At 37.8% G+C, this 15,455-nt stretch overlaps 1 protein-coding gene across 3 annotated transcripts in view; it reads right to left on the bottom strand.

Annotated features, from left to right (window-relative positions):
* LDAH (lipid droplet associated hydrolase) overlaps window positions 1-15,455 on the bottom strand; it is a 96,781-nt gene that overhangs the window by 57,874 nt on the left and 23,452 nt on the right. For all 3 annotated transcript variants that reach the window (XM_032653144.1, XM_032653143.1, XM_032653145.1), the window contains one exon: window positions 4,476-4,645. In XM_032653144.1, coding sequence (XP_032509035.1) covers window positions 4,476-4,645 — 170 coding nt within the window. The remainder of the gene's footprint in view (window positions 1-4,475; window positions 4,646-15,455) is intronic.

Below are 15,455 nucleotides of genomic sequence, written 5' to 3' on the forward strand. Positions count from 1 at the left end.
AAACCAGCTACTAAACTACACATATGTCCTTAAAATCTTATAGGAGTCAAATATTCCAGTAAAAATAACAGAGAGATAGAAACACAAGTTTCTTATTATCACACTTCATATGTCGTAAAACATAACAGCTAACTTATTTTTGGCAAAATGATTAGGGATTGCAACACTCTGGCTAATACAAACTTATTTGATTGTCAAATGCATCTTAAATGGAGTATGTCATGCTAACTTCAGGCATGCAGGCACTGTGCCATCTTAGAGTAGCCCAGAGACACTGAAATTTCAACACTTCAGCAGGGGTCACACCACCAATATTAACTGGGCCAGGTGTTTAAGGCGGGCGGGGGCGGGGGCGGGGGCGGGTGGCGTGGACTTCAATAATGTAGTTAACTGAAACCAGATAAATCTTTTGAATAATAAAAAAATCATACAGATGTTCACCCTCCTCCCCGGGTAACCTCTGTGGACAATTTATTATATGCGTTATTTTCTAGAGTACACCCTTTTTAAGAAAACACACTTTCTCATGTCTCTCTGAAAACTCTATAATCACAGTATGACTTACGTCTTCACAATTAGACTAGGTTAAGCTCATGTTTCATCTGCCTTTTTCCTTTTCACCACTATTCCTGCAAGGGTAAGAACACCTGAAAGCAGAGCCTTAATTAGAAAGTTATAGAGCTGAGGAAGCTATAAGAAGCTACATTAACCTTAAGGTGCATTGTACTTCCTTCCCAACAGACGCTGTGAACGCGAGCCAAAAAAGAGAGATGGGTTCAAAACAAATGTGTTGAACAACTGTTTTCAAGTATGCATAAGAGAAATTATACATTACATGCAGAATGGATGTGGAGCAAACAAAAACCAAAAGGAAAGATCTCTGATTAAGTTAACAAACTGAAGGACTCAAATGGTTACTTTCTTCCCTATGTTTAGAGTAGTGTATTTGTCAGGGTTCTCAAGAGAAACAGACTATATATACGGATATAGATAAAAGAACACTTACTATAGTAATTGGCTCACACAATTATAGAGGCCAAGAAGTCCCACACAACATGCCATCTGCAAGATGGGAACCAGGAAAGCCAGTTGTATAATTCAGTCCGAGTTCGAAGACCTGAGAACCAGGGGAACAGATGATGTCGAAGGCTTGAGAACCTGGAACTCCACTGTCAGAGGGCATGAAAAGATGGCTGACTCAGCTCAAGAAGAGAGAAAGAATTTGCCCTTCCTGGGACTTTTTGTTCTATTTGGATCGTCAACAGATTGGATGATGCCCGCCCACAATGGTGAGGGCAGATCTTTTTTACTCAGTCCAATTCAAACGCTAATTTCCTCCAGAAAAGTACTCACAGACACACTTAGAAATGTTTTACCAGCTATCTGAGTATTCCTTAGCCCAATCAACTTGACATGTAAAATTAACCATCACAAATAATAATATTATTATTATTTCAAACATGCAAGTACTCTTTTTAAAACACCTGGAACAACTAATAGCCAAAAATTATATGTCATATCAGTTTGCAACATTTTATTTGACAGGACCAAGTTACTTCCTACACCAGGAAATAAATTCAGTATTTTAACTTATATATTGATATATACCTATATATCTACATGCTTGATGGTACATCACACAAGTGAAGTCCTAACTGTAGTAGTGGTGGGGTAGGCAGCCTCTGACATGGCCCTCAGTGATCCTCACCTTCTAATATTCATGCTCTAGTGTAATCCCCTCCCCTTTAGTTTGGGCTGGAGCCAGTGATTTGTTTCTAACAAAGAGAATACTGTAAAAGTAATGAGATATCATTTTTGTAATTGGGTTACAGTCTGTGACTTCCATCTTGCCAGCAGACTCTTTCTCTGGCTCTCCTCCCAGACTTGCTCTCATGGGGCGAGTTAGAAAGGCCCACATTCTAAGGAACTGAGGGTGGCCTCCACCCAACTGCCAGTGATGAACCAAGGCCCTCCTCCATCCAACAACCCTTGAGGGAGTGAATTGAGGCAGATCCTCCTCAATTCAGATCTTCACATGAGACCACAGCCCTGAAAGACACTTTGATTACGGTCTTGTGAGATACCCTGAACCACAGAACCTAGCTAAGTTGTGACCAGTCCCAGGTCCACAGAAACTGTGAGAGAATAAATGTGTATTGTTTTATGCTGTTAAGTTTTGAGGTAACTTGTTACACAGCTGTAGATCACTAACACAGTAGTTAACCTAATTACTGAGCCAGTGCTTTCAGTCATTTCCATTGTAATAATAATAGCTAATACTTACATGGAACTTTTAAGTTCTAGGCACCATTCTTAATTCTTTATATAATTCCTCACAAAAATCCTTTGAAGAACATATTACTATCCCCCTTTTACAGATGAGGAAACAAAGGTACAGAGACTCAATAACTTGCCCAAGGTCACCAAGATAAAATATGACAGCAAGTATCTGAACGTAGGTGTCTTGTTTCTAGAGTGAGGACTTGTGGCAACTGTGCAAAGAGAACCGCTAAGGGCTAAGACTGGACACTATGAAAACAGTAACCTCATAACGTGGTACCAGAGGAGCTTTACAGGCACAACAGAGATTAGAAGCCATGCAAAATGCTAAAAACAAAAAAAAAATGCTAAAAGGAAATCCCGTTTTCTTATTAAGGCGCCTTATCTAGGGGGAAAAAAACCAGAGTAGAAGCAATAATATGGTGAATGGAATGCAATCTAGAATTTATTGAATTCACACTTAGAAATGAAAAATATACTTTCTGATACCCAATGTAAGAAATTAACAGCCTCCATTTGGTATTAAAAACCACACCCAAGGAGGCTATAGTTGTACTTTTCCCAAAGGCAATTAATTATAAGTAAGAAGTAAGTGTGTCAAGCTGGCGGGGAAAGAAGCAAATTCCTTGTGAGCTCCAAGACTCCACTGAAGATATTTTACCACATGGAGTGAGAAAAGTCAATATCCCAGGATAGGGAGATTCCAGGAAGGAATCACTTCCTATCTTGTATTCAGATTACCAGGTTAAATAGCACTCCTTCATGATCTCACACACCCTCTATTTACATAAGAAGTAGGTATCACACCTATGGGTTAGTCTGTGTCCTCCCTTAGATTTCAGGCTCTCTTACTTCAAAGACTATTTTATTCACTGGGATGTCTTCAAAACACAGCACAAGGCCTGATACATGGCAAGTGCTTAATATAAGTTTGTTGAATGAAGAAATAATTTATGCTGTGAATCACATTCATTTAATGGGTCATTTCAATGGTATATGTCAGTGAAAGTATGAGGTTTTGTTTTGTTTTGAAGTGTTGTATAGTTCACTAGCTTTTCTGGCAATTTAAATAGGTCTTTTTTTTTTTTTTTTTTTTTTTTGCGGTACGCGGGCCTCTCACTGTTGCGGCCTCTCCCGTTGCAGAGCACAGGCTCCAGATGCGCAGGCTCAGCGGCCATGGCTCACGGGCCCAGCCGCTCCGCGGCATGTGGGATCTTCCCGGACTGGAACACGAACCCGTGTCTCCTGCATCGGCAGGCGGACTCTCAACCACTGCACCACCAGGGAAGCCCCTTAAATAGGTCTTTATATCTCCAGTGTCTCACTTAATATCTGGCACATAGTGGCAGTAAGTATTTGTGAATGAATGAATGAATGAATAAATGAGTGTCTCAAAAAGGCTGCCAAGCTATAGAACAGATAAGGATTCAGACTTATGACTAAATAAAGATTTAATGTTCCTTAAGAATAGCTGTTTGCCTATCAACAATGGTGATAATAATAATTTTTCTTCCTTTTGAGAGGAGGCATGAATATTTGCATAATACTCTCCCTAGACAAGATTATTGCCTCAGCCCTAGTTGGTGACTGCTTTTAAATATTCCTTTACAGGGACTTCCCTGCTGGCCCAGTGGTTGAGAATCCATCTTGCAATGCAGGGGACGCTGGTTTGATCCCTAATCAGGGAGCTAAGAGCCCACATGCTGCGGAGCAAATAAGCCCACGTGCCACAACTAGAGAGAAGCCTGCACACCGCAACGAAGAGCCTGTGTGCTACAACTAAGACCCAATACAGCCAAAAAATAAATAAATAAATATTAAAAAAAGAAATATTCCTTTACCAAAGACAGCAAGTTGTATGTAACTTAAGAACTCCAGATAACCCTAGATTAAAAAGCATTTGTTCAAATAAAATACTGTAAATTAACTATACTTCAATTTAAAAAGAAGAGGCATTTATTCAGAAAATTCCTACCTCCTTCAGCATTATTTTTTGAAACATTATGGGAAATGTATGAACATACACTCACACAGGCCCACAGTAATACAGAGCTAAGGATAAAGGCAGCTAACAAGTATCCCTCTCTGTGTTTTATTTATCAATTCAATACGAGACAAAAAAGCAAAGGAAATCTGAGAGGATTTGTGCGAGTGCACAAGCGAGCACTGACAGTCACCTCCTGAGGCGTACTTACTGGGAGCTCAGGGGCATGCTTCAGAACCTGAAGGGAGAAGTAGCAGCCTATGGAATGGCCAATGACCACAAGTTTCATTTCCTTTGGCACATGAGTTCTCAGGAAAGCTAGTTTGTGTTCTACTTGACCACGGAGTCCATAGATGTCCTTAATTTCTTGAGCATTTGGATCTAAAATAAAAAAATATAAGTTATGTTTTCATTCAATAAGTGAAAGCAATCACTGGGGAAAATATCTAAAAAAAACACAAACCAATAATAATAGCAGTTGCTATCATTTATTGAATGCCTACCATGTGCAAGCCACAGTGTTGGCACTTTATTTAAATTATATCTTCACAACAACCCTGGAAAGGAAGTATTCCTATCTTCATTTTATAGATGAAAATCCCAAAGCTCACGGACGTTAGGTGATAGATTGGCAGTTACATACCTGTTAAGTGCGACAGGTGAGATTCAAACCCAGGTGTCTGTCCTCAAAGCCCATGAACTCTCAACGATTCCATCAACTACTACAGTTTAGGCCACTGGTTCTCAAACTTGAGTATGCATCAGAATTCTCTGTAAGGCTTGGTGAAACACTCATTGCTAGGCCTCACCATCAGAGTCTCTGATCCAGTGGGTCTGGGCTGGAGCCTGAAAATTTACATTTCTAAGTTTCCAGAAGATGCTGATATTGCTGGTCCCAGGACCACACATTGAGAACCACTGGTTAGGCTAGGTTACATGATTAATATATAGCCAAGAAAACCCATGACACTGCTTCATTATTTTAGATAATCTTTGTTTAAAGAAGTCAAGACTGAAAGGCATAAGTAGAAATGTTTTAAACTGTTCCTTTTAACCAGCACAGTCCTGACCTGAAATATCCTTTCTTCCTTTCACAAATGAACGTCTTTAAGATTCTTCAAGATCTACTCAAAACTTTATCTAGCTAATCTTCAAGAAAAATGAATGAGCCTTCCTTTGTGTTTAACTAGTATTCACTTCTTATTATAGCACTTTATCATATTTGTATAACTGTCTGTTTCCTCCCTGAGACTGCGAGCTCCTTGAAGGCAAGGTCCATCTTTCATTTCTGTGTCCTCTGTGACTAGCACCCAGTAAATATTATTGTTGAATGAAAATATGAAATGACTAGATAATCTGAGGATGCTGCCAGCTTCAATATTCTATGAGCAGAGAAAACTTCAATAGGCTTTCCCTATGAACATATATACAACCCCAATGACAGGGTGTAATATTTCAAGGTATCACAAGGTAGTCAATTGCCTTCAAGGTACTGACGCAAACTATAACAAAGGTACCCAAAACTCATTAGGAAGAACTGCTCTTCAGTTTTATCTGTACATGCTGGTTTTTCTTCCTTCCTGCTCAGCTCCCCCTTGTTAATCTGGCTAACTCCTCTTTATCCTTCAAACTCTCAACAAGTGTTACCTCCTCTGAGAAGCCTTTTTATGATTCAGTAGATGAGGAGTAAAAGTGGCCTTCCTTTCAGCTTCCACCACATCCCGTATTTATCTCACCACACTACTCCTAATTTACTTCTGTACTTCCTGTCTTGCTTATCTCTTTCTCCAATGCCTGGCACACAGTTACTGAAGTGCTTTTTACTGAATTAATGAGGCTTAGTTCCCCATTTCACTGGTACTACTGAAACAGGAGATTTCCCAGGTGAGACATGTTCTGCTTTAACCCTTCTTCCCAGGTCAGCCTAGAATTCATTCTCTATTTAACAAGCAAGTTCCCCATAAAACAGAACTGGGAAGAGACAGAATCTGGAAATTTGATTTTCATAGGGCCTCCGATGGCTCCAAATCCAAGCTTTTATTTATTTAATATTCTATTTAAGTTTGAGTTGTTCATATTCCACTACTGTCATATAACTTCTCTGATCACTCTACCCAGGAGTGATCGTATTGTTCTGATACCCCAAATACCTATAATATTTGCAACCCAAGTTCTTTATTTTTCAAAATATACAGCTTTTGAAAATGTTGAAGTCTTCCTTTCACTGGGACAGTATGGTGTAGTACAAAGATCAAAGGCGTTGGAGACAAGATAAACCTGGTTCTAACTCCCAGCTAAGCACCTTACTATGTGACTCCGTGCAAATACTTTAACCTCTGGCTTCAGTCTCCTCATATATAAAACAGAGATAGTAATTCTAGCCTCCAAGGAATGTTGCTTGCGTAACACTTTAAAGCACATAGGAAGTGTCTGGCACAAACTATTCGAGAAATGAAACATATGACTGCTATCATTTCAATTCTTGTCATTTAAGGCCTCCCTCAAATACACATTTTTAGAGCAAAGAGAAAGAAAATGAGCTTAATACAATAAACATTTAGAAACTTCATTGATTCTAGAAATAAGGCCCTAAAACATATTTCAGATGAACTTTAATGACCATTATAATTCAAATCATTATCGAAGTGAATATTTCAGAGGTAAGTCTGGCTTTACCTCTGGGAATTGCTCAGTAGATTTCCAAGATAAACACACTACTTAGTGTTTTCTGAAGTAATGAGATTAATGGGGAAAGTACTTTCTATAAATAAATAATCAATGATAGAAAATTTCAATGTGCTCTCTGGATATTATTTTACTAGCAAAAACTAAAAGCTAAAAGAATATCTATATACTGGACTGTATATTCTATACTTTCTCTCCTATTATGATTTTAATATACTCTGAAAAAAATTCTAGGAATCATTTACTTACCCTCCATAAAAATATTGTAAAAAATTCACATTCAATTGTATCAAAATCAGAGTGATAATATGGAAATGATTTATACCGTTCTTTTTATAGGGAAAATGTACTCCAAGTTACGATCAACCAAGTATATTTGGAAAGTAAACTGTTTCTAAACTGAAAACTGCCTGAATTGATAGATGGCAATCCAATTCACCAATTCTTTACCAATATATGGTCCTGAATATAGTACTGATAATTGCCTTTTAGAACCCGAGCTTGTTTCTTAGACCCATCTCAATGAAATTCACTTCATAGATCATTTACTGATTCTGGAGTTTATTTCAAAAGGTATGTATAATCTGTTCCTAAGTAGTTCTTTGAGGAATTAAGTAATATCAGTACTTCGCATTTACTTTTCATCTAGTTGTTCAAACTGATTGATCCAGTTATTAAAATTCTGTCAATTCTGGATCAAAATATCATGCATCCCTTATAGCTTCAGGAGACAGGTAAATCTGATAACTATTATTTTCTTCCATTTCTCATGAACTAAATTGACCACTCTGACAGAAAACAGTGACTAATTGGCCCATGATAAAATTGAAAACTCAGATATAAATACAATATACTCCCTTGTCTTCAAGGAGCTCACAGTCTAATAAGAGGAAACAGAAGTAGATAAAAACATTATTATAAAACACTGAAGTAAGTATAGCTCAAGCATCTCCTTGAGAAAATACGAGGGTTTTATTGGGTCAAAATAGAAAGGTAATGCCCCTTTGAATTCATAAAAAGTACTATGCCTTTCTCCAAATAAACCAAGAGAGATACCTGGAAAATACTATTTACTACATGCACATTACTATAACTGTGTAATTTTAACTACACATTTGAATACTATCACAATGGTCTAAATTTAACAACACATTTTAACAACACATCCACATATATGTTTATCTAGATACGCAATGAATATAAATGCATAAGTTTTACTACATATTGTCACACAAACAGTATTTACAAGTCGCCAACGACCACAGAGCTAACAAGACCAAAGATTAGTGCTACATGAGCCTTCTGCTAGGACTGAGTCTGCACACAGAAACTCTCTAAATCTTACACCAGAATTTTCTCAACTAGTGAAGTCTTCCATCCTGCTCCCATCATTACTCCAAAGCTATACCTTAATAATAACTTTAATTAAATAACTTACACGTGGAGATTAAAAGGCTAAAAATAGCACTTCCTATTTTTTATTTTTTCGGCGGTACGTGGGCCTCTCACTGTTGTGGCCTCTCCCGTTGCAGAGCGCAGGCTCCTGATGCACAGGCTCAGCGGCCATGGCTCACGGGCCCAGCCGCTCTGCGGCACGTGGGATCTTCCTGGACGGGGGCACGAACCCGTGTCCCCTGCATTGGCAGGCGGACTCTCAACCACTGCGCCACCAGGGAAGCCCAGCACTTCATATATTAAAGAATGCTTTGAGCAAGATGAATATACAGTTTACTCTTTAGGTCAAGCTTTAAAAAACACACAAAACAATATCATGTATTGTTTAGCATTACATATACATAACTAAAAAAGAGAAATGAAATTTACTCTAAATTCATGATACTAGAACATAAAGGCATAAAAGTGTGAGGTGTAATTTTGGACACTGCGATGAGTACTGTGCCTGTTTGTGGTTATAAGAGAGATGGAACAAATAAGGTTAGAAAGGAAGGCTGAGACCAGATCAAGTAGGACCCTGAACATCACTAAGGGATCTGGACTCCACTGTGTGAGCAGTGAGAAGATGCCCAAGGATCTCAAAGGGAGGGACAACGATCCGGTCCGTGTTATAGAACATCAGCTACAGTGCTTTTCTCCCTCCTCTGGTCTACTTCTTATTTCTGTCTGCCCTGAGAAGCTAACAGTTTGCTCGATTCTTAACTCTTCTTCTTGCTCTACCCTTTGTTTTTCTGCTTCTTCCCACCTACTGAGAGACTTACTTGTTTATTTCTAGTGACTGAGAGCCCTGAGACTTGACTAACTGTCCCTGCCTCGGGAGAATCTAGTCGTTCCCTGTAGCCTCCATGTTCTTCTGCCAGAGTCCTGGAAAGAGAAAGCCCTACTGTTTTTTCTCTTTCTTTCAGTTTTGGGTACTAGAGTGGGAGTGGTTTAATGATTCTCGGGATAAACATGACGCAAATTCATCATTAGTTGAAAGACTACGTAACTTTTTTAGGTAATGTTTTACCAGTTGAAACTAAACCACTATGATTTCTAGCTTTTCTGTTACATGTTTGGAACAAATGACAAAATAGTTGATAATGAATCTGCCATCAAGTAAGCTGACTCCATAGTAAATCAAAGCCAGAAAGAGTTTATACTTCTAATTCCTCAAATTTTCTTTTCACACTTTTTTTTCCCTGAGTCACCTCCTTCTGACACTGGTGAACATCTGTTCTCCCAATTATACCCAATTTATGATTGTGATAATGTGGTGCAACTAGAATATTATTTCCAACTGTTCGTAATTTTAACGTGCTAATATGAAGCAAAACGTACTTTCAACATTTGATGTGTGGTTATAGCTTATGTCTTTTCTCTCAATGATTACGTATTTTTCACACCATATTTTGCATGTCAGAAAACCTGTACTTTAGAACAATAATCTTGGATGATGAATAATATACCTGTCCTGCCTATCCATTTCAGTCTACTGTAGCATGCATTTATAAACATAACCTTCAATTTGTAAAACAGATGAAGGCAGAACTGTTCTGGTTCAATTGGGGGGACTAGTGAAGCTCAGAGCCCCATGTGCCCTTTATAGAACTTTTGGGCTACTCACAACACAGATGCAAAGTCACTAAAAGGCAGCATTTTCATTTCTTTGTATACCTCTGTAGCACCACACATAATAATCTAGTAGGTTGTCGATAAATCCTTGATGATGGATGAGTTGCCCTTTCACCCCCCTCTAGAAACCACAGCTTCCTATGGCCCTGTGGTGGCCCTCTGGGCTAATGCCTCTAGATGGCACTGTTCTCATTAGCAGCAAAGGACCCAGGCTCTAATTACTAAGTCATTAACTCAACATCACACAAGCAGCCTAAGCAATAAGCATACTCAAAATAAAGTTATAAATAATATGTCAATTTAAAACAAGAATTAAAGACATTTCTCAGAAATTCAGACACAATAGATACTTTCTGCTGGTTTTCCCCACCAGTGTTTACTGGCGAAGATCTATGGCAGGGCTTCTGAAAATGTGGTACCAGGACCAGCAGCATCAGTATTACTTAAGAACTTGTTAGAAATGCAAATTCTCAGGTCCTACCCCACTTGTAGTGAATCAACAACTCAGGAGGTAGCATCCAGTAATTTGTGTTTCAATAAATCCTCCAGGTGATTCTGATGCCGGCCAAAGTTTGAGAACCCCTGATGTAGGGTTACTCTTTGAGTCTATTTTCAACTTTCAAAGTTGCTACTCATGTTCTGCTCAACGTTTGTTTTGTCTTCAAGTACAACTTAAGGGCTTACTGTGATAACTGAGTTGGATGTTGCTTTCATTAGGTAATTCAATATATAGCTTCTATTATGATGACCTTTCTCACTGAGGTAAGAATATAGGAATAAGACATTTTAGCTAATCATCACTAAGTTTGAACACCATGAAAGGAGAAGTATTATCCTTCATGAGTACTATGAGGTATTTCCACTACTTTCTAGCTTCTCCTGTCCTTGGTTATCTCTTCTCTTGCCAGAGTTAAGATAACAGGCCAGCAAAACTGGTAGCTTTTCGAGATTTAGCATGTTAAACAAGCCTGTTTTCTAAGAATTCTTTTAACACCTCTGTTTTCCAATACCACATAAGATAGCCAAAGCACATTCTAAGCAGACGTACAAATTTCCTGACAGAGGAAAAACTGTGGTATTAAAACCCCCAAATTTCTTTGGGTATATATGAAGAAATAACTCAATAAATATGTATCTTTTAAACTATTTCAAGGTAAAGCAAGTATATACTATACATTTGATTCACATTCAGCCACATTTCTGTGACAGCTGTTGAAATAGATGTTTTTAATCAAGGCAATAAAATCTGTATATTCGGTTTCACTTCACAAAATCTCTCACTGCTAGGTAATCAATAGTTGCTTGCCTTTCAAAGCATACCTTAGTCTTTAAGAGAAGTGTAAAAGGCTCGAAAGTAAATTGCATTCACAGAGGAACACACACACACATACACGTAAACAGATAGAAAAAGACACTATAAAAAGAGGCACTTTGAGGTATTTAGGCAAGATTTTGCCATGAGCTGCATAGTTTCATCTACACTCCATTTATCCTGTCCCCTTTACAAGTCATAGCAGGAAAAGGGTGACAGACCAGGTACAATCTGTGACCGTGGAAGGGCTAATCACTAGCACTTTGCACCAGCCACCTGAGATGACCTACCACAGGACTAGAGCACTGACCTCAGGATCACAAGTGCTGGCTTCCTGTCCGCGTCCTACCACTCACCAGCACAAGGGCATTTAGCCCTTTTGGGCCTCACTTTCCTTCCTTGAAAAATAAGGGTTCAAGATGGAATTTAATGTAAATACTTTTGTTTTTTAGGTTGATTTTTAAAATTAAAATATAGTTGATTTACAAAATTATATTAGTTTCAGGTGTACAACATAGTGATTCAACATTTATATAATAGATTATACTCCATTTAAAAGTATTATAAAATATTGGCTACATTCCTCATGCTGTACAGTATATTCCTGTATCTTATTTATTTTATATACAGTGGTTTGTACCTCTTAATCCTCTGCCTCTGTGTTGCCCCTCCCCCATTCCACTTCCCACTGGTAAGCACTAGTTTGTTTTCTATATCTATGAGTCTGTTTCTGTTTTGTTATATTCATTCATTTTACTTTCTGGATTCCACATATAAGTGATAACATACAGTACTTGTCCTTCTCTGTCTGACTTATTTCACTAAGCATAATACACTCCAGGTCCATTCATGTTGCTGCAAATGGCAACATTTCATTCTTTTTATGGACGAGTAAAACACTGTGTGTGTGTGTATACACACACACATCACATCTTCTTTATCCATTCATCTGCTGAAGGACACTTAGGTTGCTTCCATTACCTTGTCTATTGTAAACAGTGCTGCTATGAACACTGGGATGCATATCTCTTTTCTAATTAGTGTTTTCACTTTCTTTGGTTATATACCCAGGCGTGTAATTGCTGGATCATATGGTAGATACTTTTAGCTCTAAGATCCTATAATTCTTTTTCTTTCTTTAAAACCTTTTTTTAATAGTGGAAAATTTGAAACATACACAAAAGTCCAGAGAATAGTATAATAGACCCCCATGTATCCATGGTCCAGCTTCAAAAATTATTTTCCTTTTTCTTTCCAGCTTTACTGAAGTATGACTCCAAAGAAAATCTGTATATATTTAGGTTGTACAACACGATTGTTTTTAAAGGTGTACAAGGTGATGACTTAATATACATATACACTGTGAAATGACTACCACAGTCAGGTTGAGTAACACATTCATCACCTCACATACTGAGTGTAAGTGCCTGACATTAAGCTTTTGATTGATGAGACATCCACTTTGAATAAACATATTGCCAGTTGTAATGACCCAGCTACTAGCAAAACAACCAGATAAGGAACTAGGCCACCCCCACCCATGAAGGCTTTCCCTTTCAGAAAGCTTTGGGTAACCTAAATAACTGCTCAAGTGACCTTTTCTCCAAGACTTGTTAACTTCTGTCTTTTTTGAGAATAGCCATCCTAACAGGTGTGAGGTGATAATATCATCTGTGGTCTTGATTTGCATTTCCTTGATGACTGATGACGTTGAGCATTTTCCATATACCAGTTGGCTATCTGTATGTCTTCTCTGGAAAAATCTGCCCATTTTAAAAATCAGGCTATTAAGTGTTTTTGCTATTGAGTTGTATTAGTTCCTTATATATTTTGGAAATTCTCCTTACCAGATATATGGTTTGCAAATATTTTCTCCCATTTTATACGCTGCCTTTTCATTTGGTTGCCTGTTTCCTTTGCTGTACAGACGCTTTTTAGTTTGATACAGTCCCAACTGTTTATTTTTGCCTTTGTTACTTGTGCTTTTGGTGTCATATCCAAAAAAATCATTGCCAAGACCAATGTCAAGGAGTTTTTCTCCTATGTTTTCTTCTAGGAGTTTAATGGTTTCAGGTCTTAAATTTAAGTATTTAATCCATTTTGAGTTAATTTTTGTGTATGGTGTAAGATAAGGGTTCAATTTCATTCTTTTGCGTGTGGATATCCAGTTTTCCCAATACCATTTATTGAAGATACTATCCTTTCTGCATTGTGTATTCTTGGTGCCCTTGTCAAAGATTATCTGACCCTATATTTGTGGGTTTATTTCTGGGCTCTCTATTCTAATCCACTGGTCTGTTTTTATGCCACTACCATACAGCTTTGATTACTAGCTTTGTAATATAGTTTGAAATCAGGAAGTGTGATAACTTCACCTTTGAACCTTAACTTTAATCTTCTTCCTCAAGATTATTTTGGCTATTTGATACCTTTTGTGGCTCCATACAAATTTTAGGACTTTTTTTCTATTTCTGTGAAAAATTGCAGCTGTAATTTTTGTAGGAATTTATATAGGGATTGCACTTAATCTGTAAATTTATAATTCTAAATAGAAGATAATTAGGGAAATAAAAAAGATAAAGTAGGTGAAAGTGGTGGTAGAAGAAATCTGAGAACTAAAGAGCTGAAACAAAGTCTGGATGATCCTGCTTATCAAGGGCCTGATCACTGAGAGTGGAAACTGTTTTAACAGAGAGGAGGAGATTAGCCAAGACAAAGGTAATCTTACATGCAATGCCTTAAAAAGAAAGACACAGGAAGTCTGGGTGGTGAGATAACCTAATAATAAACAATGTAAGTGCAACAGATTTGCTTTAAGCACAGAGGTATTTTTCCGTTAAGTGCTAGCAAAGAGGCAGGTTCACAGCAGGTACTCAAAAAAGATTAAATTGAGTAAATGGAATTAGGAAAAAAGAAAGCTTAAATTCCATTCTCAAGAGTTGGCATCTGATGTTAAAGTCAATCTAAAATTAACACAGGATTCTGGAACCAGAACTAACATTTCAGGAAGCTGATATATACCACGATATGTGAGAATTAAGAGATCAAGAGCCAGGGAGTTGTGATGTTCACAGTGAGATGACACATGAATAGTTTGAGCTATGGCTTCAGGAGGGAAAAGAAAAGAGAACCAAATCCCATGCTAACTACAGAACCAAAGAGCATCTATCTACTCTGTATGGACAGGGTGATTTCATTTCTTAAATTCTGTAATAACTACATTGTGTCCTGACCATATGTATCAGTTAACAGCCAAAAATAGGACATGGATAAAAATAGGAATCACCTCTTAATTGTCACCCACTTCTTCAAATAAAAAAATTATTACAATTTAGCTTGCCTGCAGATGTTCATGAATGTGGAAGGAGCTGCCACTTAGAACAGAAACTTTTCCTTTGCTACTCAACAGGATCGAGGCTTCAAAGGGCCTGCTTCTAACAACTGTAAGGTAATACTTCTGAGGATGGACCAAAGGGAAGCTAATAAAACTTGAACAAATATTTAGCAAAAATGTTTTAAGAGATAATTTGTATGTTCTACTATTGCTCAGGTACAATGTCATATGTATATGCTGACCTATACCTGTGATCAGATTTAAAATGTTAATACATAACATTCCCATTCATGATTATATGGACTGAATATTTGTGTCCCCTAAAATTCTTATGTTGAACAACCCCCCTGCCCCCACTGTGATGGTATTTTGAGATGGGGACTTTGGGAGGTAATTAGGGTTAGAGGAGGTCATGAGGGTGGGGCCCTCACGAAGGGATTAGTGCCCTAAGAAGAGACACCAGAGAGTTTGCTGGCTTGCACTCCTTCTCGCTCTATCATGCTCCCTCCCTCTCCCTCTCTGTCTCCCTCTCTCTCTCTGTCATGTGAGGACTAAAAGAGAAGGCAGCCACCTCAAAGCCAGGGAGAGGGTTCTCATCAGAACACAATTATGATGAAACTCTAATCTTGGACTTATAGCCTTCAGACTATGAGAAAATAAATTCCTGCTATTTAAGTTACCTAGTTTATGGGTTTTGTTATGGGAGTCTGAACTAATACAATGATAAAAAGTATAATGTAAATATTAAAATTATTAAAAACCTCCAGTATTTTTTTGTATGTGTGTGGTAC

This window comes from Phocoena sinus, chromosome 13 (assembly GCF_008692025.1).
Source record: "Phocoena sinus isolate mPhoSin1 chromosome 13, mPhoSin1.pri, whole genome shotgun sequence".
NCBI lineage: Eukaryota > Metazoa > Chordata > Mammalia > Artiodactyla > Phocoenidae > Phocoena > Phocoena sinus.